We start from the raw sequence: 26,133 nt of genomic DNA, 5'->3' as shown, positions 1-26,133 counted from the left end.
CCTCATGTGCATGTACCTTTTTGTTGTCATCCAACACAGTGTTCATACTCTCAATCCACAGTGTATCAATGGGACCATCAAACACTACCCATTTACGCTCTGGCGTTTCAGATGACGCATACTCACGAAATGTGTTGGCCACAATCCCATCTGTCCACTAACAATGAAGAGAAAATTATAAATCACTGACAAGTGGAGAGAAAGAGTTCTGACATAATTTTTTAAATAGACAGAGATGGTAGGTGGAGCCCCACCTCATGAGAAACAAGATCAAACTGTCCAAACAGCTGTCCCATGGTGATGGACTTTGGATTCAAAGTCCTGAAGATGACCTTTTCTTCCTCTCCATATCCTCTTTCGTTCATCAGAATCAATGTGTCAGCTAAAACATGAAGTACTTTGGTCTTTCCTGAAAATGACTCTCCCACCAGCATAAACCTGAACCACAAAAGGTTTTACTTAATAAAGGGTTGTGTTTAACTATTTTTAGCAAATAAGTTCTAGTCCAAACCTTCAAAACATTAAAACCTACCCATGCCGGACTATCATCATCTCATATGTTTGGATCATCTTTTCGATGAAGATCTGTGTTGACTGTACATTGTGTTTTGTACAGCACTCATATAGCAGCTTCCAAAAACAACTGACAAAGACATGAAATAACACACAGTGCCATATTGTAGTAAATAGACTAAGCCATATTGTAGTAAATAGACTACAGTGTACAATACAAACATACAAATTAGAAGTGGGTGTGTGTTCTACAAAGGACAACATGAAGCATCGCTTGTGTTTGCTTTAGGGGTAATGTGCCAGGAACTCTACCATTCCCTGTTGCAGCTCTGGGTTAATAAATAAGAGACTGGAATGGTATCGGTCCTGTACCACAAACTCTCCAGTAGTGCCGCGGGAAGGCAACTTTTTATTGTATTTATTTTTTGGCCTGTCCAGCTTCTCAGGCAAATTGTATTGTTGATGTAGATGCCCATATCGGCTGTACACATTTACTTTACAAAAGAGAAGTGTTGGATACTTCTCTTGTTGCCTTGTATTTGACTTTATTAAAAGTATTTATATTATCATTTGGTGCAGCCGGGCCAGAGCAGGAGGAGATTGAAAGAGTAAAAAAGGAAGACAGAGGGGGAAATTGTGGGGACAAGAGGGAGATAAGACAGAGAGAAAAAAAACAACAACAGCAAACACAACAATAACAACAACAATAGAGCAACATCAGCAAATACCATATGTGCAAATGTGAAGGTAGAAGTGATAGCAAAGAAGCAGTTAGTGGAATAAATAATAATACAGAAATGACAATGAGCATTATTACACTACAAATGGAACAATAAAAATACCATAAAATTAGCGCTATTGATAATGAATAATAACATTAATTTACCTCTATTATCAACAATACAGTTGTTCAAATGCAACAATACATATATCTAATGATAACTAGAGATCAGTGACGTGCAGTCAGAGGAGGCAGGTGAGGCGGGGCCTCACGTGCCATCATGTGCCATCATCATCATCAGATTCAAGATGGCGGCGCTTCACGGCGGCAGCTTCTTGCATGCGCTCTTGGAAGTGTAGACCGATTTGGCAAAAATACCCGTCAATTCAGTCAATTTCATGGCTGGCTCACAGCGTGTTCACTCCGTGATCACTTACGACCGACTTACGATTGTGGATGTGGAGAGATCGGGCCATTTTGGGCTGAAAGATGCGTGTACGGTGGACCTACTCGCTAGCTTGGGAATTCTTCGCGAGCTACATCCAGCAGTGGCCTTTGAAGCAGCGGCGTCCACTATCAGCGGAGACCGTCAACGAAAGAGACGTAAGCGGTGCGCTCGGAAGCAGAAGCTGGGATGTCGGGCGGGGCTAACAACAAAGCTAAAGGCGTTGTTGTTAGCGGGGCTAACGAAAAAGCTAAATGCTAATCCACAAAGAAGTGCTAATAAGGAGTCTGTTAAACTAGAACTAGCCAGTGCCAGGCTGGATAATCCCTGCACACATAGCAATTCTCTTAGAACAATATACAATTCACATAATGTTTTTTCTGCGTCAGAGGTGGACATGCAACTGAGGTGGCAAACAATCTAAAAATTCCTGTCATATCAATTCCTAGATATGGTCGAAATTATTTAAAGTGCACTACGCATAATAAACGTAACATTATTAATATTGCTACTATGGATACTTTCAACAAAAACTCCTCAAAACAGCCCACTACCTATAATATGGGCTTTTTAAACATAAGGTCATTGTCTTCCAAAACGTTATTAGTTAATGAAGTCATTAGAGACAACAATCTTGATGTCGTTGGTCTAGCCGAGACCTGGCTCAAACCAGACGAATTTTTTGCGCTGGGTGAGGCGTCTCCTCCTGGCTATACGGGAACGCATATTGCCCGTCCCAATAAAAGGGGTGGGGGTGTTGCACTAATATACAACAAAAACTTTAGCCTTACCTCGGACCTAAATAATAAATATAACTTGTTTGAGGTGCTTACTACGAGGTTTGTCACACCGCTGCCTCTGCACCTGGCTGTCATCTACCGCCCCCTGGGGCCCTATTCGGACTTTATCAATTAATTTTCAGAGTTCGTTGCTGATCTATTGACGCACGCCGACAATATAATCATAATGGGAGACTTTAACAACTTTAATGAGGTGGCGACTTGTCCAGGGTGTACCCCGCCTTCCGCCCGAATGCAGCTGAGATAGGCTCCAGCACTCCCCGCGACCCCAAAAAGGGACAAGCGGTAGAAAATGGATGGATGGATGGGAGACTTTAACATCCATATGAACACCCCATCGGACCCTCCATGCGTGGCGCTCCAGACTATAATTGATAGCTGTGGTCTTACACAAATAATAAATGAACCCACGCATCGCAACGGTAATACGATAGATCTTGTGCTTGTCAGGGTGTCACCACCTCCAAAGTTACGATACTCCCGTACACTAAAGTAATGTCCGATCATCCATCCATCCATTATCTACCGCTTATTCCCTTCGGGGTCGCGGGGGGCGCTGGAGCCTATCTCAGCTACAATCGGGCGGAAGGCGGGGTACACTCTGGACAAGTCGCCACCTCATCGCAGGGCCAACACAGATAGACAGACAACATTCACACTCACATTCACACACCAGGGCCAATTTAGTGTTGCCAATCAGCCTATCCCCAGGTGCATGTTTTTTGGAGGTGGGAGGAAGCCGGAGTACCCGGAGGGAACCCACGCAGTCACGGGGAGAACATGCAAACTCCACACAGAAAGATCCCGAGGCCGGGATTGAACTCACGACTACTCAGGACCTTCGTATTGTGAGGCAGACGCACTAACCCCTCTGCCACCGTGCTGCCAAATTCGAAGTTCTGACTCATTGTCAACAAACTAATAATAATAATAATAATAACTACTATAGCAGCCGCAACATTAATGCTGCCACAACGACGACTCTTACTGACCTACTGCCTTCGGTAATGGCACCATTCCCAAATTATGTGGGCTCTATTGATAACCTCACTAACAACTTTAACGACGCCCTGCGCGACACCATTGATAGTGTAGCACCGCTGAAGGTAAAAAGGGCCCCTAAAAGGCGTACCCCATGGTTTACAGAAGAAACTAAAGCCCAGAAATTATCATGTAGAAAGCTGGAATGCAAATGGCGTGCGACTAAACTTGAGGTTTTCCATCAAGCATGGAGTGATAGTTTAATAACTTATAAACGCAAGCTTATGTCAGCTAAAGCTAAATATTACTCAAATCTCATCCACCTCAACAAAAATGATCCTAAATTTTTGTTTAGTACAGTAGCATCGCTAACCCAACAAGGGACTCCTCCCAGTAGCTCCACCCACTCAGCAGATGACTTTATGAATTTCTTTAATAAGAAAATTGAAGTCATTAGAAAAGAGATTAAAGACAATGCATCTCAGCTACAACTGGGTTCTATTAACACAGATACGACTGTATATACGACGGACACTGCCCTCCAAAATAGTTTCTCTCTCTTTGATGAAATAACATTGGAGGAATTGTTAAAATGTGTAAATGGGACAAAACAAACAACATGTTTACTTGACCCAATTCCTGGGAAACTTATCAAGGAGCTTTTAGTTGTATTAGGTCCATCAGTGTTAAATATTATAAACTTATCACTTTCCTCTGGCACTGTTCCCCTAGCATTCAAAAAAGCGGTTATTCATCCTCTACTCAAAAGACCTAACCTCGATCCTGACCTCATGGTAAACTACCGGCCGGTGTCCCACCTTCCGTTTATCTCAAAAATCCTCGAAAAAATTGTCGCACAGCAGCTAAATGAACACTTAGCGTCTAACAATCTCTGTGAACCTTTTCAATCCGGTTTCAGGGCAAATCACTCTACGGAGACAGCCCTCGCAAAAATGACTAATGATCTATTGCTAACGATGGATTCTGATGCGTCATCTATGTTGCTGCTTCTTGATCTTAGTGCCGCTTTCGATACTGTTGATCATAATATTTTATTAGAGCGTATCAAAACGCGTATTGGGATGTCAGACTTAGCCTTGTCTTGGTTTAACTCTTATCTTACTGACAGGATGCAGTGTGTCTCCCATAACAATGTGACCTCGGACTATGTTAAGGTAACGTGCGGAGTTCCCCAGGGTTCGGTTCTTGGCCCTGCACTCTTTAGTATTTACATGCTGCCGCTAGGTGACATCATACGCAAATACGGTGTTAGCTTTCACTGTTATGCTGATGACACCCAACTCTACATGCCCCTAAAGCTGACCAACACGCCGGATTGTAGTCAGCTGGAGGCGTGTCTTAATGAAATGAAACAATGGATGTCCGCTAACTTTTTGCAACTCAACGCTAAGAAAACGGAAATGCTGATTATCGGTCCTGCTCAACACCGACATCTATTTAATAATACCACCTTAACATTTGACAACCAAACAATTAAACAAGGCGACTCTGTAAAGAATCTACGTATTATCTTCGACCCAACTCTCCCGTTTGAGTCACACTTTAAGAGTGTTACTAAAACGGCCTTCTTTCATCTCCGTAATATCGCTAAAATTCGTTCCATTTTGTCCACAAACGATGCTGAGATCATTATCCATGCGTTCGTTACATCTCGTCTCGATTACTGTAACGTTTTATTTTCGGGCCTCCCTATGTCTAGCATTAAAAGATTACAGATGGTACAAAATGCGGCTGCTAGACTTTTGACAAAAACAAGAAAGTTTGATCATATTACGCCTATACTGGCTCACCTGCACTGGCTTCCTGTGCACCTAAGATGCGACTTTAAGGTTTTACTACTTACGTATAAAATACTACACTGTCAAGCTCCTGCCTATCTTGCCGATTGTATTGTACCATATGTCCCGGCAAGAAATCTGCGTTCAAAGAACTCCGGCTTATTAGTGATTCCCAGAGCCCAAAAAAAGTCTGCGGGCTATAGAGCGTTTTCTATTCGGGCTCCAATACTATGGAATGCCCTCCCGGTAACAGTTAGAGATGCTACCTCAGTAGAAGCATTTAAGTCTCATCTTAAAACTCATTTGTATACTCTAGCCTTTAAATAGACTCCCTTTTTAGACCAGTTGATCTGCCGTTTCTTTTCTTTTCTTTTCTACTCTGCTCCCAACCCGGGGTGGACCGCTAGCCTGTTCATCGGATGGGGACATCTCTACGCTGCTGACCCGTCTCCGCTTGGGATGGTTCCTGCTGGCCCCACCATCGACTGGACTTTCGCTGATGTGTTGGACTTTCACAATATTATGTCAGACCCACTCGACATCCATTGCTTTCGGTCTCCCCTAGAGGGGGGGGGTTACCCACATATGCGGTCCTCTCCAAGGTTTCTCATAGTCATTCACAATGACGTCCCACTGGGGTGAGTTTTCCTTGCCCGTATGTGGGCTCTGTACCGAGGATGTCGTTGTGGCTTGTACAGCCCTTTGAGACACTTGTGATTTAGGGCTATATAAATAATAAATAATAATAAAAAATAAATTAGATTGTTATATGTATCCAGTGATTATACTATAAAGTTATTTTCCATTTAACTTCACCAGTTTTAGATTATTTTTATTCAAAATCGTTGAATTTTCACATTTACCGTTCAAATACTGAGAAGAGACTTTGCGGTGATCAGCAGCCAGTTGAGGCACGTCACTGAGTTGGGCCTCACCATGGATTGTGCAATGACTCGGCTAACTGCTGGCCTGCTGTGCAGTGAGACCGTATTGCTAAATGAATTATATTATACATTTCCATAGTTTAGTTAGCTGAGGTATATAATGTACAGTGTATTTTGTCAACAACTGTATGTGTGTAACGTATTTCTTGTGCTGAGCAATCATACAACGGCTGCAAAAGATGCACTGTGTGAGGCTTGCAGTAATCCCGCCTCCTGGTGGTAGAGGGCTGTAGTGATCCCAGAGATCATTGTTGTGACTACTCGGGCGGGAGAAGTGACAACAAGCAACAACAGTTAGCAGCGATCGTTTATTTTTTCCTCTTGCCTGGATTATTAACATGGAGGATTACATATCTAAAATAAAACCGTTTTCTAAACTGGACTTTCAATCGAAGCAGGAGATAATACTTAAAGGAAGATCTCCATCGAGACAGAGAGACTTTTAAAACTGAAGAAAGATAAGGAAGACTTCTATAAACAAGTTATCGATGCTTTTGTTCAAAAGGAGCTGCGCATGGACTTCATTTACAAGTAAAGGTAAGACCATAATAACGTTTTTTTTTTTTATTAAATGTGCTTTTTTGTGTGCTACATTTTGTATGTGTAAAGTTAAAGTTATGTTATGATTGAGCTGACAGTGCCATGGGAGGAGGGACTGGAAGCTGCCTACGAGAGAAAGAAGGCAAAGTATGCAGACCTGGTCGCGGAGTGCAGAGAAAGTGGATGGAGGGGGAGACTGTATCCGGTGGAGGTGGGAGCCAGAGGCTTTGTGGGCAGAACAACACCACACCTGCTCAAGGACCTGGGACTACGTGGAGCCACTCTGAGCAGATCCACCAAGGAGCTTTCAGAAGTAGCAGAGAAATCTAGCCACTGGCTCTGGCTCAAACGACGCGACAAGGCTTGGGGAGCAACATCCAAGTAGGTTTTGCTGCAGGGGGTGTCAGGGAGACGTCCCTGTTCACTGCCCCGCCACCGGGAGATGTTCTGGGCTAAGGGGCGAAACATCAATTAGAGGTGGTCCCCAGCTGAAGACCCTGCAGCAAAACCTTTTCTGGTATGCAGTCAGGTTTAGGCCTGCCTCAGGGAAGAGGACGTCCCTGCCATGCACAGTCCACCACAGGCACCGGTGGAGGTGCGACAGGCCTAAGGCCCAGCGGCAAGACCACCTTGCTGTAATTAAAATGTTAAAGTACCAATGATTGTCACACACACTAGGTGTGGTGAAATTTGTCCTGTGCATTTGACCCATTCCTTGATCACCTCCTGGGAGGTGAGGGGAGCAGTGGGCAGCAGCGGCGCCGTGCCCGGGAATCATTTTTGGTGATTTAACCCCCAATTCCAACCCTTGATGCTGAGTGCCAAGCAGGGAAGAATGCTGGTATGAGCTTTTAAACATAACCCGTTAACTGCTGCCAATCAAATGGTGAATAAGATACTCTTTAGGGTTCATATGTTTGTAAATCTGACTGTGATGAAGTCAGTGCCTCACCAGTCATGAACCTCACCGCACGTCACTGCTAGAGATACAAAAGAAAGCAGATAAATGGAGGGGAAGAAAAAGAAACACGCTATATTAACCTTATAGATTGTTATAGTAACATTAGGTTAAGCTTTGTCAGTGTGCCATGTGTTACCCAGTTTACCCTAGGGTAACAATGTTAATTTATGTTTGATGAAACATGATTTTATGCATGAGTGTATGTATGTATATATGTACTTGTATATGTACAGTATGTGTATATGTATGTTTGTACAGTGATTTTATATGTACAGTATGTGTTTGTACAGTGAATATATATGTACAGTATGTGTATATGTATGTTTGTACAGTGAATGCATATGTACATGTATGTGTATATGTATGTTTGTACAGTGAATGTGCGTGTAGATGTACGAACTTTGAGTATGTAGGTCAGGGCCGGCCCGTGGCATAGGCCGTATAGGCAAATGCTAAGGGGGCCGTCCATCAGGGGGCGCCACGCCAGTGCCACAAATGTTGGAGAAAAAAAGAAAAGAAAACAAAAAGTTGGTACTATTATTTCTAAATACAAAAAATAATCCCACGTTAATTAAAATGTTAAGTAAAGCCTATTTAATAGAAATATTATTTGTTACAACATTACGCCCCCCCTCCCCCCGCACGGTGTGCCCCCTCCCTTCCCGTATCATGACTTTTTATGGACGTCACCACATCAAAAAAATCAACACAAGATGTCAAAACGACCAAAACTGTCAGGTGCCCAGGGAAGAGAAAAGAAGAGGAGGAGAAACGAGAAAAAGACAGAGGTAGCAGGTAGGTAACGTTAGCCTACATGAAATTATTTGTCTGTTACAGAATGTGATAGTAACCTGTTTTTTTAGCATTAAGCTAATGTTACATGATTCGGCAATTGCTTATCAATAAATAGCTAGTTCTGTTTTAACGTCGGGTTAATATTGTGGAGGGGGCTAAATTGTTATGGAAAATAATAATGTAACGTTAGGTAATTACAGTACTCCCACCTTACATTCCTCAGGGACATTTGTATTAGATCTTTTAAGCAGGTGTTTTTTGTTTACATTGTTATTGCCTTCTGTTTAGCTAATGTTTGCCCTGCAGGTAATAGTCACTTTTCCACCCCTTTATATATTAGGTATAGTTGTAAGCCTAGTTGTTAAAGTGCACATCATTAATGTTAATTAAGCAATATCACATGAGAGGGAATGTTGTTTTTTAATTTGAGCACTGCTGTGATTCGGTTAAAGATAATCATAACATAACATTCTCATATAATATGTTAATTTGCTTTCTTTAAGTAAAAAAAAAGGTCAAAGACAAAGCTGTTCGGTTTCTTGTGAGTATATACACTTCACTGCCGATGTGGGGGGGGCGCCACCTAAAATCTTGCCTAGGGCGCCAGATTGGTTAGGGCCAGGCCTGATGTAGGTATGTACTGTATTTGTGTATGTATGTGGAAGCGTAGGTACCTATATATGTATGAATAACGGTGTGTATGTGAGTCGGAGGGTTGCTGGTTACTGGGGTTCAATCCCCACCTTCTACCATCCTCGTCACGTCCGTTGTGTCCTTGGGCAAGACACTTCACCCTTGCTCCTGATGGCTGCTGGTTAGCGCCTTGCATGGCAGCTCCCGCCATCAGTGTGTGAATGTGTGTGTGAATGGGTGAATGTGGAAATACCGTCAAAGCGCTTTGAGTACCTTGAAGGTAGAAAAGCGCTATACAAGTATAACCCATATACAGTTTATGTGTATTTGTATGTACAATATATTTGACTCCCAGTGTGTGTGGGAGCCAGAGTACGGCCCCAGCGACCCAGAGAGCCCAACCCACAAACAGCAGGTGTGGCGCCCAGGGAACAAGGGACCACCAGCCCCACGCAGCCAGGCCGGCCAGCGACAGGAGCCTCCCACCGTGCCGCCCGGAAGAGCCAGCAGCAGGCCGCAGACAGGTGCGCCTCGCAGAGGACAAGGCACGGGAGAAGCAGGGGACAGCCAGCCCTCAAGACAGCAAGAGATCACACCCCACACGGGCAGAAAGGGAAGACCGGACGGGAAGACCGGACGGGAAGACCGCCGCCGCTCCACCAGCAACCGGGCCCCCACGAGCCCACCCTCCAGCCCCCGGAGAGCATGGCGTGGCCCGCCCCATGCCACCCCACCCAAGTTGGCCGCCGCAGGATCGCCCAGCACGGGGCCACGGGAACCACCCACCCCACTCGCAGGGACCCCAACGAAGGAGATGGAACAACCAGCAACCGCCCTGTCGAATCCTCCCCCTGAGGGAGGGGAAAAAGAAAAAATTTAAATAATAATAATAAAATATATTTTAAAAATAAATAAATATATATAAAAAAGAGAATTAAAAGATCACCAACACGCTGACACACAAGGTCACTACCCCAGCAGCTGGCCGACTTGCAGCACCTCGGAATACCTTGCAGCACCAAGCTACCACAATAGACGTGGGGACTAGACTCAGCAGATGTAATTCCGCATTCAAACTGTTCCATAGTTTAACCCCACAACACTGAAACACAAACGCTTCTTCGTGTTGTGCGTACATTCTGAAATTTAAGGTTGAAATTACCCCTTAAATCATACTTGCCAACCTTGAGACCTCCGAATTCGGGAGATGGGGGGTTCAATGGAGAAGTCTGATCTAAAAAATTTGCAGGCAGCATACCCCTTCCCCTTCGAGATGTCCTGGATGAACTGAAATTATTTTTTCCAATAATTTTGGAACTTGCAAGCGTACTTCTTCTTCTTACACGTTGTCGCCATGTCTCTTCTTCGTTCTTCTGCTTCGTTTCTGTTATGTTTTTGGACATTACTACTTGCCGTAGTTTTGAAGCAATGCATGATGGTAATCCGGATGTTGTGTGTCAGTGTATTAACGTGCCGGCTGGAATAAACACACGCTGCGAAATAGCTCTGTGCCTGCTTACTTTATGGGTTATAGATAAACCAATGGATAACGGAGACATATATAATAGTCTCCTTTTCAGGTGAGAGAGGACGCTGAAGGCAGTGCCTTTAAAGCACGCCCCCAATATTGTTGTCCGGTTGGAAATCGGGAGAAATTCGGGAGAATGGTTGCCCCGGGAGATTTTCGGGAGGGGCACTGAAATTTGGGAGTCTCCTGGGAAAATCGGGAGGGTTGGCAAGTATGCCTTAAATTATAACCATACTTGCCAACCCTCCCGTTTTTAGCGGGAGAATCCCGGTATTCAGCGCCTCTCCCGACAACCTTCCGGCAGAGATTTTCTCCCGACAAACTCCCGGTATTCAGCCGGAGCTGGAGGCCACGCCCCCTCCAGCTCAATGCGGACCTGAGACTGAGTAGGGACAGCCTGTTCTCACGTCCGCTTTCCCACAATATAAACAGCTTGCCTGCCCAATGACGTCATAACATCTAGGGCTTTTAGAGAGTAGAGTGCACAACTGCGCACACAACAAGGAGACGAAGCAGAAGAACGAGGAAATTACAGACATGGCGACATCGTCGACGAGCAAGATCAATCAATCAATCAATCAATGTTTATTTATATAGCCCTAAATTACAAGTGTCTCAAAGGATGAAGAAATACGCTTGCAAGTTCCAAAACGAATGTCAACAAGAATTTCAGTTAATCCAGGACAGTTCGAAGGGGAAGGTGTATGTTGCCTGTAAATATGTAGAACAGACTTCTCCATTGAACACGGTGGCCGAAATGATATACTCATCATGAACGGAGAAGTTAAACAGGACAATACTGCCATCTAATGGATAGCCACCGGAACACTGAAATTCAAGTATTTCTTTTATGTAAATAAAATATATATATATATATATATATATATATATATATATATAGCTAGAATTCCCCAACTCGAGTATTTCATATATATATATATATATATATATATATATATATATATATATGAAATACTCGAGTTGTATATATATATATATATATATATATATATATATATATATATATATACATATATATATATGAAATACTCGAGTTGGGGAATTTTAGCTGTAAATAACCACGCCCCCAAACACGCCCCCCACCCCCAACCCCCCCACCCCCGAACAAGCCCCCCATCCCCCCACCCCCTACCCCCCACCTCCCGATATTGGAGGTCTCAAGGTTGGCAAGTATGATTATAACTCCCGTCCCTTTCAGTGAAAAACGTTTGCACATTTCCAGGAAGTGAATTGTTTTTTGCTTTATATGTAATTTGTACTGTTGGTAGTTCCACAAGATCTTTACATTTCAATAGTTTTGAATGTGAGAACAATGTATTTGTCCTGCCTTATGAAGGACCTTTATTGCTTTCGTCTGCAGTGTGATGAGTGGATATAGTGTGCTTAAGTAATTATTGCCCCAAACTTCTGCACAGTAGTGCAAGTTAATGGCATTTACAGTATATACTGTATCTGCATGACAATGTTTTAACTTTCTCTACCTACTTATTAATCACATGTAATATTCAGCCTATTAATCATTCTGTAATTGCGTACTATCATTCTGTAATTGCGTACAATGAATCAGAACAGGTTATAAAATAATATACCATAGCGATGGTAAACCTGTGTAGTGAACTGTAATTACCCAATGTGGGCTGCAGAGGGCAGTAGTAGTCATGCCTGCAGTATTAAAGGCCTACTGAAATGATTTTTTTTATTTAAATGGGGATAGCAGATCCATTCTATGTGTCATACTTGATCATTTTGCGATATTGCCATATTTTTGCTGAAAGGATTTAGTATAGAACAACGACGATAAAGTTCGCAACTTTTGGTCTCTGATAAAAAAAAAGCCTTGCCCCTACCGGAAGTAGTGTGACGACACCGGAGGAAGGGCTGCTCACATTTTCCTATTGTTTACACCAGCAGCGAGAGAGATTCGGACCGAGAAAGCGACGATTACCCCATTAATTAGAGCGAGGATGAAAGATTCGTGGATGACGAACGTGAAAGTGAAGGACTAGCGTGCAGTGCAGAACGTATCTTTTTTCGCTCTGACCGTAACTTAGGTACAAGGGCTCATTGGATTCCACACTCTCTCCTTTTTCTATTGTGGATCCGAATTTGTATTTTAAAGCACCTCGGATACTATATCCTCTTGAAAATGAGAGTCGAGAACGCGAAATGGACATTCACAGTGATTTTTTTCTCCATGACAATACATCGGTGAAGCACTTTAGCTACTGAGCTAACGTGATAGCATCGGGCTTTACTGCATATAGAAACAAAACAAATAAGTCCCTGACTGGAAGGATAGACAGAAGATCAACAATACTACCAAACTTTGGACATGTAACTACACGGTTAACGCTTTCCAGCTTGGCGAAGCTTCGCAATGCTGTTGCTAACGACGCCATTGAAGCTAACTTAGCAACGGAACCTCGACAGAGCTATGCTAAAAACATTAGCTCTGCACCTATGCCAGCTCTCATCTGCTCATCACGACCCGTGCTCACCTGCGTTCCAGCGATCGACGGTATGACGAAGGACTTCACCCGATCACCGATGCGGTTGGCGGCCCGGAGACGGAGGAAGTCAAGGTGAGGTCGTTCGGCTAGCGCGTCTGCTATCCTCAAAGTCCTCCTGGTTGTGTTGCTGTAGTCCGCCGCTAATACACCGATCCCACCTACAACTTTCTTCTTTGCAGTCTCCATTGTTCATTAAACAAATTGCAAAAGATTCACCAACACAGATGTCCAGAATACTGTGGAATTTTGAGATGAAAACAGAGCTTTTTGTATTGGATTCAATGGGCTCCGAATACTTCCGCTTCAACCGTTGACATCACGCGCAAACGTCATCATATCGAAACGTTTTCAGCTGGAAGTTGGCCGGGAAATTTAAAATTGCACTTTATAAGTTAACCCGGCCGTATTGGCATGTGTTGCAATGTTAAGATTTCATCATTGATATATAAACTATCAGACTGCGTGGTCGGTAGTAGTGGGTTTCAGTAGGCCTTTAAACCTAGTCTCAGTGGTAGCGAAGAAGGTGTGCTGTGTGATTGGTATGAGAAAAGACTTGACTTGTTAAGTCAAATTTAGGTTTTCTCAATTTGCTCAAATGTTGTTAGTTTTGTGAGTTATTCAAGCTATTTCTAATAGTTTGATTGTATTTTCAAGTTCCTGTTCTAGCAAACTTTTCTTTTTCTTGTATGATGAATAGGAAATAATGTTTCCTCGCATAACAACTTTCGCGGTCTCCCAGAGAACACATGTCGTGGTTTCTTGTTGGTCATTAAAATCTAAAAAAATCTGTCCATCCTTTCTCAAAATTTTTGAGAAAGTCTGGGTCCTTTAGTAATGATGTATTAATTATCCAGTGTTTTGTAGGTGCAGAGATAGGTTTGTTAGTGAGGGAGAGTGAGACGGGTGCAGGATCACTGATGATGATGAGGATAATTGTGAGTACTTGAGATGTAAGATATCATTTAGATACTTGTTAAAAAGTAGTCAATGCGAGAGAATGAGTGGCAAACTGGAGAAAAATAAGTGTATTCCCTTAGAGTGGGGTGATAAGAACGCCAGGCATCACAAAGACTGTAATCATTCATATATTGCATTACAATATTGCACAAGGAAAAATAACTTGTAATGAGCAAAAAAATCTGCCAATAGAACAAGTCAAAATTGTCTTGGTAAGAATTCTTGAAACGGTTAATTAGCAATTAAAACGTATCATTGTGTCTTATAACAAATTTGTGATCCTCAAAAGTAGTATTTTTTCCTCAGAAGATGTTTGCCCAAAAACAACTTTTTATGTCTTACTGAAAAATTACTATTCAAGGGATTGTGACTTGTATTAAGTTTGCTTGGATATTTGACTATAATTCTTTTTAGAAATGTATACTTGGTGAGATTGTGAGTTTTTCCAACGTAGCAAGCTATCCTGTAGCTGTGATCACAATCAGTAGTCTGGAAAGCTCCAATTTTACTCAAAACGCTGTCACACCTGCAGTGTGAATGCATACTTTCTAAATTACCAGATAAAATGAAATTAGCAAAAGTTATACCGATTTATAAGAGTGGAGACAAACATCAGTTTACAAACTACATATGTTTCCTTACTTTCACACTTTTTGAAACCATTGACAAATTATTTAACAGATTGGACAAATTCATGAATAAATGTGTAACGCTCGCGAACAACCAATACAGATGCAAAGCTAACGTCCCAACAATGGTGGTATTAATTAAAAAAACTGAAGATATTACCAACGCAACAGATCGGGAAAAGTGTGCAGCAGCAGTGTTAATGGATTTAATAAAAGCATTTGACACAATTATTCATAATATCCTAATCAACAAATTAGAACGGTATTTCATCAGAGTTCATCTTGAACTGGGTAAGAAGCTATCTAATCAATGGGAAGCAATGTGTGAGCCTAAGCAAACATATGTCTACAGCTCTAAATATATCTTGCAACGTACCCCAGGGATCAATAGTCGGATTTGCATATACTAGTTCTTGGGACGCAGTTTAAGAACTACCACACTCGAGTTTAGTTATAGGAACTACCCTCCCCTATAGGGACTTTTCCTTTTCACGTTCGCACATGGCTGGGAATGCTGGGGACCTTGGTAAGAAACATGTGTGACGCATATCCGCCTGCGACCCGTGGCATATTACTTTAGTGCCTCACCCACCACTGCAAAACAACCCACCTGCAAAAAGTGAACAAAGAAACAACACAAGCAAGAATGGAGACCTCAGAGGATACTGTGCTTGCAAGGAATAATAACAGTGGGTGCTAAAATTCGGCATCTAATAACGTTAATGGAAGAGCACACCGAGGAAGTAAGGGCATGAAGAATCCAGCGAAAGGCGATATTTCTTCGTTTCGTGAAAGACGAAAGTATAACTACGCGCCGCAGACGAAGAAGGCGACAAGTAAGTCACTTGTTATTATTAATTACCGTATGTGCTGATTGTATAGGCTTATGTATCCTATAAGTAAACATTCCAGGGGGTATTTGACTTTTAGTATTGAGCAGATTACAATGTGTGGATATTTTAGACGTTATGCATTGTGTAACACACGCATTCTCGTTGTCTTTCAGATGTTGCTGCAACTCATTGCGCAACACTCCTTGCCATCCGTCTGGGTCCGGACTAAAGTAGCAGACTGGTGGAGAATGGTTGTCCCCAGTTTTACAGATGAGCAGTGAATTGAAAATGTAATTAATAAATTAATGAATTATCCAATTATCGCTGGCTGTGTCCAATTTCCTGTTGCTGTTGCGATCTTCTAAACAACTCTGTGGGACTTTTTAAAAACGGCGGGTCTGTGTTGTGGCTAGGAGAAGGGGCATGGCTCGTCAGTTCAACCAATATCCCAAACACCTACGTATTTTAGTTCCTATGGGACTCAGACTATGTCCACACAAACACGGAGAGTTTCAAAAACACATATTTGGGGTTAAAACAATCTCAGTCCACACAAGTGTAGTTTCAAAACTGTCTATGTCTACAAACAAACGCATACACCTGCCGTCATGCACATTTTGTCCAATCAGAAGCCTGAAAAAAGCAGCAATAGCTGACTTGGTGGCATTACACCATCTTATTATGTTTATACTGATCGATTTCAGACGTACAATGACATGTACATTATCTTTAAAACCAGCCTGCACATACACAGAACCCTGGCAACATTATTAAAGAGCTAATGCACGCCTTTGCTGCTGAAACCCAACACTCATAGAATTATAACATGTTCAGCAATATGGCGGTGTATTACATGTGCAGTGAAGTGTACATTATTTCTAATATCAGCACAAACTAACGAGCCAAGGAAACCATCTTGCATGTTTAAGGCAACCATAAAGCATTTAATCATCAATATTGTGATATGGTACATGTGTAATGAAGTGTATATTGTCTTTAACATCAGTACACACTACAAGGAGGACGCTACATCATTTTTTTTTTTAGTTGCTTGGTCGCTTTTTACGCGTGTGCACGGTCGTGCCCGACTTCATCTACAAAAATGGAAGCAACACACGTAAGTTAACTTCATGATTTGTCGTTAAACTAGGACTAAAAACATAAGATAATGTTGCACCTTTCTTATGACACAGAGCAAAAAGACTTGCTTGTCAAGGTTGTCCCATCAGGTGGAGGTTCCACAGCAGTCGTATCTAAAACAGCTGACTGTAATTAAAGCCCATTTTGATGTTTCTTTTTTATTAATGTTGAGTGAAAAGAGCAGCATGTTTATGTTCAAACATACAGTGTGTCCTCTTCTAGTGTGTTTACAGCCAGCAAAGCAGTGTTGTTGAGCTTGGAAATGACAACACACAACCGTGACGTCATCACAAGTCTCCGTTTGTATCGTGTACACGCATACGCTGAGCGGAGAGTTTTGGAACTCTACACTTTGGCCAGCGTTTGCAAAAGTCTGCGTTTTTAAAGACAAAAGTATGCGTCTGTGTGTGGACAAGAGGCCTAATCGCAGAGATAAGTATGGGTTTATTACGTATCTGTGTTCGTGTGGACATGGCCTCAGTTTAGACCCTGCCTCAGAGTAGGAGCTAAAATGGTTCTGGGATCTGAAGGCCGTAGTCCCTAGTTCCCGTATGTTGGAACACGACGAAAAACGGCCCGGGCACTAAAATGGTTTTAGGAACTCCAAAAAGTCTCGACAGTCGGAAAACGACTAACACTGGGACTAAAATTGTTCAAGCTCTATATATTGTGTAAACGACATCTGTAAAGTTACAAAGGACTTAAAGTTAGTATTATTTGCAGATGACACAACCACATGTTGTTCAGGAGAGAACACACAGAAACTAACACAAATAATGAAAGAAGAAATTAACACATTAACGAGAACATCATCTTTGAATCTCCATCCATCCATTTTCTACCGCTTGTCCCTTTCGGGGTCGCAAAGTGGTGCTGGAGCCTATCTCAGCTGCATTCGGGCGGTACGCAGGGTACACCCTGGAATAATACTATTTGGTAACAGTAGTAAAAAATTCAAACTCAATTACAAATAGACAGAGTAGACATTGACAAGGTTAAATAAATTAAATCTATAGGTGTAATAATATATAATAAAATTAACTGGAAATCTCATATAAAAATATACAACAAAAGGTGGCAAGAAATACTGTGGTAATAAATGAAGCAAATATGTTCTGGACAAAAAATCACGCTATATTCCCTACTGCTCTGAAGTGTTAACACATCTACTGTAAGTTATTGTGTAGAAATATGGATCAATATTTGATAAAGCACTGTAAAATCGCTAAGCGTGTTGCAAAAGAGGTCCGTTAAAATAATGCATAATGGTGGCTATTTTTGTTAACCAAATCATTGAACTTCTATGATTTGGTGCATTTGCAAAAGTTAACATTATGCACAAAGCAAACATTCTGCTACCCAAAAATGTACAAATTGTTTTCTCAACATAAGAGGAGAAATATAATCTTAGAGAAAAATTGTACTTAAAATGTTTGTACAGTATGTACATACAACACTTACAAACTTTACTATAAATATCTTGTCTTTGTAGTGCATTCAATTGAATATGGGTTGAAAAGGATTTGCAAATCATTGTATTCCGTTTATATTTACATCTAACACAATTTCCCAACTCATATGGAAACGGGGTTTGTATTTTCTCTGTCTCTCTCTCTTTCTATACATGTATAAATGCCTCTTTACCGCTTCACATGAATTTCGTACAGGACTTATCACAGTCACGTAAACAAAAAAGTAGTAGAAGAACAGGGAAAGACAAAATGTGAGACAAATTTAAGACAAGACAAAAGTAAGTCCAAAAGTTTGGAAGAGATTTTGATTTTTCGGAAGAATGGTGCAAAGACTGCAAAACAGCACTGAAGTACGATGGAAACACGGCTAATCTCAACACGCACCTTTTGAGAGTGTATGGAGAATGTGGGCATTTGGGATATTAAAAATACATTATAATCTCGGTACAAGATACCTAATGGACAAATTTTACTGGCACATGCGTGCCAGCGCAGGGTGGTTAAAAAAAGATACGCCAAAATTATCACTCGATATTTCAAAAATTAAAAACAATAGAAAACTTAGCTTGAACACATGTTGTACATATCTTTGAGTAATTCTGTCATGCTTTACAAATTTTTTACCAAGTGTACAAAATTCTGCTCTAAAAGCACTCTGCACCGTGACAATGGCATTTGTTTATGCAAACTTAAGCACACAAAACGCCTTCTGTTGAGGAGTCACCATTTAGAGGGTAAATAAACAGGTGGTCTTCCTACAATTGAACGGCGCCGAAAGGATTACAGTACCACAACGGTGAAATTGTAACACAATAAAACTCGAATAACTCCTGTATCAAATGACCATTGAGTCAGTCTATTGCAATGCTTTAGAACTGAATAAATGTGTGATGATGTTGGCGTACTCTTTATGAATCACCCTGTATAATAAAATAAACAATGAAGTACATTTTTGGAAATAGAGAAAATGCAATAAATATGTTTTCATTGTAAGAGTGGCTTTCCAAAGTGCTTTAATTGTATTGTGTTACACTATAAAACACAATGTATTGTTTGGTATGATATGTCAAAAGCAACACACATACTTGTATGCTGGACTTTTGTAAACAGATTCATTTGAAGATAAACAATGCCAATGAAAGTCTACTATAAACAGTGAACTGTAGCACATTACATCATATTGCATCGATCCAGATGAAATCCTACCAAATAGATTTGTTACATTTTAAAATGCGTCATTTCAGAATCATATTTTTCTTCATGTATCTAGATACATATCAAATTGTCTCATATTGGAGAGCTGCACACCTCCTCTACACAGTATGTTAAACATACAGTGTAAAATAGTGTCTAGTAATTTATCTTTACACTACAGTGAAAATGGGCATATTTCAGACATAGTTCATAATGCTTGATGAACTTCAATTGTAAATACTCATTTGAAAGCCCTAGTAAATATGTGAACATCCATCCATCCATTGACTACCGCTAGTCCCTTTTGGGGTCGCGGGGGGTGCTGGAGCCTATCTCAGCTGCATTCGGGCAGAAATGCGGGGTACACCCTGGACAAGTCGCCACCTCATCGCAGGATGATTTAAATAAAATGACGGTCCGCACAATAAATATATCTGTGGCACTGACCAAAGAATATGAATTCAGTATGTCCTATTAATATTAATTTGCATGAAAATTGAGTTTCATGCCAAAAAAAACACAATAGCTTACCTCATAGTCAGCCTCAGGGAGGGAAATGCCAGGAAACAAATCACTGGTAATTCCATTGAAAAGTGGAATATCATGAGAAAGAAACTTGGGCTCGTTAACATCCTTTATAGACCTCAAAAGCTAGATGTCAGGAACAAAAGACAAAACCCCATCAATACACATATCAAAGGATTTGGGACAACAGTTTGTACTAAAAGTATTGCAAGAGATGATTGTAAATACCAATATGTCCTCATTGTCATCGGGATACTTGAGTTTGAGGTTTCCTGCAGCCACAAGTACAGCTTTGACAGCCCTCATACCGTAATCATAGTGGAACTGTGAGGAGAGTTGCTCTGAACAGAGCCTGTAAGTCATTGCAATCTTGACTGACAGAGGCTTGGCATTGAGGAATCCATATGAATAGAGAGAGATCTCTGCTATCAATGCATAGTTGGGGACCATCATGGTCACTGTTCGAAACAACACCTAAGGAACACAAAATAATGAAAACATCTAAGTTACATCCTCAATTTGTAACAAAATATGTGCATTTTGTAATTGTGTAAAGACCTTGAGATTGTCAGGTAGTTCAGAACGACCTGCATAACCAGGGTTCATTGTGATGGACACAAAACAGTTGGGATTGAGTTTAAGCATGGTTCCTTCAAAGTCAAAGTATTCCATCTTTAACTCAATGGCTCGCTGGATGCACAGTACTTGCTGGGCCACAACCGACAGGACCTCAAGCTCAATACGATTGAACTCGTCAAAGCACGCCCAAGCTCCAGATGAAGCCAAACCTTTAAAAAACTGAGAGATAGCGTCACAACACAAAGAGATATGTTCAATACAATACTTGTAATTGGATACAAAGTATATTTCCGTGTAATGTTACTTTGCCCATAGCAAGATAATCCAGTCCATCTGAGCAGTTGAAGACCACACATTGCACAGCTAAGGCTTTGGCTAGATCCTTGGTGGTTTCAGTCTTTCCAGTTCCAGCTGGGCCTTCGGGTGCACCACCTAAGTGGAGGTAAAAAGCTCCAATCTGTGAAGACATAAACAGAAACATTAATAGAAATATCAAAGCAAAAAACACTCTAGCAAATCCAGTTACTTTGTTATTTTACCAAAGTTCTGTAACATCTGTCGGTCAGTGGGGTGATGACCAGGCGAAAGGAGTTCCCCAGGTACTCGTAGGCATATTTAACATCACAGTTTATAATACGAACTCGAACATTGTCGTTGTTCCAGTAGTAACGAAGTTGGGCAAGCCATCGAAAATCACTTTCATTGGTCACACCTGTCAAAAATGCACATAGATAATATAGTGGCAATATTTTACTTTAAAAAGGAATATTTTCCTTGTTAAAGAAAGCAATTTTACAGTGAATTTTTTGCTCATTGCCATGAAGTACCGTTTTCAATGAGCTCCATGACTACATCCCTGGCATGGACATCAATAGTCACCAGTGCTCCCAAAGTAATCCGTGTTTGTTTGGGCAGTTTTCCTCTCACCAAACCTACAATATCAGTAAGCTGTTTCTGGAGTTCCTTATAGTAGATTTTCACACCCTGTAGAGGCCATCAATGACACACTTAGCATTTTCATTGTTATTTCCAATATAATGAGGTGTCACACTAAAGCAAACAGATATTGAAAAGCAATCATTCAGGTAAGAGTCAGGTGAGAGAGATTATGTACAATATTGCTGTGTTGAGGTGTTTCTAAAAGATCATGATTTGGTTTAGTTTGTCTTCTTAGCATTTGTTTCATTCATGAGGTCACAAAAGGTTAAAATCTTACTTCAGCCCCTGCTCTGATGGCTTCATGCACCTCCAAGGTCCAGAACATTTGTGAAGTACATATCACCACCTGCCCGGGCCACTCCTTAACCCACTGGTTCCGTGAAGTTTCAGCATAAGCCTGTCAAAACAACTAATGTGGTTATACTCAATATAAAAACAATATACGACCTTTTTTTGCAACTTCTGTTTATGAATTGCAGTAAAAGGTGAAGAATTTACATATGTAGTGTGCAAGAAAAGTTTGACTCGCAAATCCATCCTTTTGTGAAAAAGAGGGGCATATCAATATTTAGATTAATGTGGGTGGAAAATGTGGACTTTAGAATGGTCAAAAGAAACACAGGTTACTAAACTAAACACATTTTAGAAAATTAAACGTGATAAAATGGCCATTGATATGAACACCTCTGGCATCAATGGGCTTGTGTACATTTTAGCAGGGGCTATTATTTTGACTAATACTTCTACAATAATTCCCTATAAACAATTTATTTCATAATTATTATTTTTGAAATCTTACATGTATGTCCAATTCACTTCATGAAAAATAATTGTATTTATAAATTTGGTCTGTGTACACATATACACACATAACGAACCTCCTTACATATTTTCGAAACAGCTGTGATTTAGTTCATTAAAGACAAGTTATCTCACCGTTCTGGAGCGGTCCACTACATCCCTGACACTGCGAATCATCCATTCTTCCACTTGTACCAGCCACTTCTCCACTGATCCCTTGGCCTCAGCTGTAGATATGAGCTGAATCAACGCAACCCGCTCTCCTTCACTGCTGTACATGGCCTGGGTAAAAACAGTGACCGTCTATCAACCAACTGTACTGCTGCATTGACACAACTGCACTATGTAAATGTCTACCTGGATATCAAGATTTGGTAGGAAGTCTAGTTTGGCAATACCCTCAAAGCACTTCCTCAGATGGGGTTGTACACGCAGTGGGTCCTTTGTCTCAGAAAGAATTTCCAGCATTTCATCATTGGACAGAAAGAAAAACCTGGCAGCAAAACAACAACTTTAAACGTTATATAGAGACAAAATAGGCAAAATATAGAAATGGAATTGTCTCGTTCACCTTGGAAAAAAGAGACGCTTTTTCTCTAGATAGTCATTTAGTCCCTTCATGATGGTATCCAAGTGGCAGTTGGACTCTATTAGTTTCTCTAGTAGGCCAGGCATTGAGGTTGCTTGTAGAATCTGGAAGGATTAGAAGACAGTAGGTTTTAAACCTGTTGCCATCAATAGATGATAATTTAGAGACCGACTGCAGAGTTATGTTAAAAAATCTTGACACCTACCTTTGAGTCCTTAACACAGTGCCTCATGACCTCCTTCCAGTTTTTGTCAACAATTTGGAAAAGTCTTCCTTCTTCTGGAATTTGCTGCATTATGTCCTGAGAACAGAAGATGGGCTCAAGGTAGAGCCATTGTGCCTGCACTTTCAGCCACTCATCAATGGTTTCCTGGATGCGAAGAAGACGCTCCTCCCAAACCTAAATCACAAAGCAAATCGTTATCTCTTTTTGGTAAAGCCATTCAAAATAATATTGTAAGCTAAACCTGCATTTTCATTATTGCACAGCTAACCATAATAACAATGCCAACTTGAAACTAACCCTGATCTGATTTTCAAGGGGCTTGATGAACGGTGAGTTCCTCATTGTCTGAGTTTTCACAATTTGATCATCTAACATTGCCTGAATTTCATCCAAAGAAGTCAGGATTGACACACCAGTGTCTCTGTATGGCTGATGCTGCAGAGAAACACCATCCCAGGATATAACCATGTTATGCATGGCCTTCTCCATGGAAAATTCCTGTAAGATACATACAAATAGGAACTTTCTTTATTCATAATTCTTATTTGCTATTTTTTGTGCATTTGTTTTTACCTTACTGGCAGCAGCACTGATTGATTCAAATTCATCCACATAAGGACTTAGATTTTGTTTGAGAACTTTTCGTAGTGTTGTACCCGCATCAGGAGTCAAGTCATATCCAACTATGTCTGACATCTGCGACCAGTGACGATCTCTGATGCCCGGATTACACAGGACTATCAATAAGGGAATATACGCCTATTGACAAAAACACATTGGTTTAGAATCAGTAAATAAAAACTTGGAATCTTACTCACGTCCCATTTTTATGACTAGCGAAAATTGAATACCTTAAACTCTTTGACCTGCTCTAGTACAGTGGAGCACAAAACAACTGAAGGACTCTCTTCTTTGACTTCTTCTTCACCACGACGTCTTCGAGTCGGCTTCTTTGTTTCATGTTCACCCTTGCTCTTTCTCTGCTGGAAAAACTTCAGCATCTTGAAGATCTCTCTGAAAAACTCATCCACCTTTACTTCCATTCCCTCACCATCTAGTTCCAGGAAAGAACCATCCATCCAGCTGTTTGTAGAGAAGATAAGAGAAGAAGAATTACATGGAACTGACTTAATCAAATCCCAAAATTCATACAACTAATATCAAACCTGCTCTCTACGCGCTGCCACTTAAGTATGAACCCAAACAACTTCTGGTATGGCTCAATATTCTGTCTAATGAGCTCAACTTGTGGGTACAATGATTGATCCCATTCATGAAATACTTCATCTTTGTGAATGTCTTCAATTGATTCTTCAGCCTCTTGGAGAAGGGTCTGAACTGTTTTGATGTCTGCCATATACTGTCCAAGAAAATTAACATTAAATAGTACATTAGTACAAAAGTACAAAAATACCCCAAATAACAACCAATTCCGAAATACACATTCAATATTTTAGTACACATTTGAACTCTGTTGTAAGGCAACTGTAGAAAGTATTTAAATATGCTTCAACTACTGCGATACACAACTGTTCCGGTGCTGACAAAAACTAAGAGATTATATTATTATTCGCCTTTACTATCTTCAACACCTTGGCTCCATGTAAAATGCTAAATTTAAAATGTTTCCTTTCAATTGCAATGCATTACATATTCTAGAACTAAAATGCTTTATCATTACACTAATAGTCCTTCTCAAAAAGTGTGTGTGGGGGCGATGCCGGGGTGGGCGCATGTGACCTCAGGGAACATGCTTCTTTCCCCGTATTTGAATATGATGAAGCGTATGTAGCTCTTGGCTTCACTGTAACCACGGTGGGAGACGAGGAAAAACCGCTGTGTTGTTTATTTTAATGTTAATAAGCTTACAATGTTATGCATAGGTATAGTTTTAACAATGTTATAGACAAATTATACTTTATAGTCACTGTGGAGAGTGGGGGCGCAAAATATTTTCTTCTTCCTAAGGGGGGGCGTAACAGAAAATATTTGAGGAGCAGTGCACTAATCGAACAATGTGCCCAACACAGAGATAGTCCTTTGCAAAAGTATTCATCCACCTTGGATGTTTCAGCCTTTTATTGGTTTAATAATTTTCTTTACAAGTTAGCCACAAACATTAACATCTGTGCTTTGACTCGGCTGACCTAAATCATGTAGGGCCTGATTTACAAAGATCCAAATATCATGCGCTGAACACCGTGTGCAAACAATAACATTGTGTGTAATATTAGTGGGCGTGTTAAGTGTGATCTACAAACTGCGTGTATATTGAAAATTGGCGCAGACGGCCTTATTTAAATGAGGATTTTGTGTGTGCTATACAAGGCATCACTATGGAAACACTATCATTAACTGCACCATTCATGTTATCATGCTCCTATCTGTGGCATGTTGCTGTTTTAAAACATTTAGGAGACATGTACACCATTTTATGGGCATTTTAGAAGCAGTCTGGCTCGTGAAGCGCATCTACATTGAAACCATCCAAATGTTTTCCCTTTTTTAGCGCTGTGAAGGTGCAGTCGTGGTAGAGAGGCTGCACTTATGTGCTGAAAATGCAAAAAAATGCATAATTCAATAATGTATTTATTTAATATAGCAGATATATTAATAATATATATTCTATTTGAAAAAACAAACACCATTAAAAAACACTGAAGGACACCAAAAAACATCAATTGCATTTGATTGAATCAGCCCCTATAGTCACACATGCTGTATAAACGTATAAAAGAATGCTGCTGAATAGACAATATGTCTGATATTTTGTATTTGCTATATGTTGATAATGTTGACAACTTGACACACACATGTAGGACGGGGGATTGTTGTCTTTCCAGTATCTGTCTTAGCAGTGGCTACACTGATCCTGCAGCCGTATTGTATGTGTAACTGTGGGTTACACCTACGTTTCAGATGTGCTAAATAAAATACGCTAATTTAGGTGCCGCAATCACTTTATATGTTTAGTAAATCAGGCTGCGTGTGCTAAATTATTATATTTGCATTTTCAATATGCGATGAGGTGGCGACTTGTCCAGGGTATACCTTGCCT

The 26,133-nt window shown here is 40.8% G+C and overlaps 1 protein-coding gene across 1 annotated transcript in view; it reads right to left on the bottom strand.

Moving 5' to 3' along the window:
* The window catches only part of LOC133653891 (dynein axonemal heavy chain 12-like), a 71,831-nt gene that overhangs the window by 39,279 nt on the left and 6,419 nt on the right, over positions 1-26,133 (bottom strand). The window contains 19 exon segments of the mRNA XM_062053708.1: positions 17-157; positions 255-438; positions 533-624; positions 626-643; positions 19,948-20,067; positions 20,170-20,415; positions 20,500-20,739; positions 20,825-20,977; positions 21,060-21,232; positions 21,348-21,504; positions 21,737-21,856; positions 22,396-22,542; positions 22,618-22,753; positions 22,832-22,953; positions 23,055-23,249; positions 23,373-23,573; positions 23,649-23,834; positions 23,927-24,158; positions 24,242-24,435. Of these exon segments, the coding sequence (XP_061909692.1) occupies positions 17-157; positions 255-438; positions 533-624; positions 626-643; positions 19,948-20,067; positions 20,170-20,415; positions 20,500-20,739; positions 20,825-20,977; positions 21,060-21,232; positions 21,348-21,504; positions 21,737-21,856; positions 22,396-22,542; positions 22,618-22,753; positions 22,832-22,953; positions 23,055-23,249; positions 23,373-23,573; positions 23,649-23,834; positions 23,927-24,158; positions 24,242-24,435 (3,057 nt within the window).

The sequence above is a fragment of the Entelurus aequoreus genome, linkage group LG07, assembly GCF_033978785.1.
Source record: "Entelurus aequoreus isolate RoL-2023_Sb linkage group LG07, RoL_Eaeq_v1.1, whole genome shotgun sequence".
In the NCBI taxonomy this organism is placed as follows: Eukaryota; Metazoa; Chordata; class Actinopteri; order Syngnathiformes; family Syngnathidae; genus Entelurus; species Entelurus aequoreus.
The sequence above is the reverse complement of the archived record's forward strand: the minus strand, read 5'-3'. Positions and strand labels throughout refer to the sequence as shown.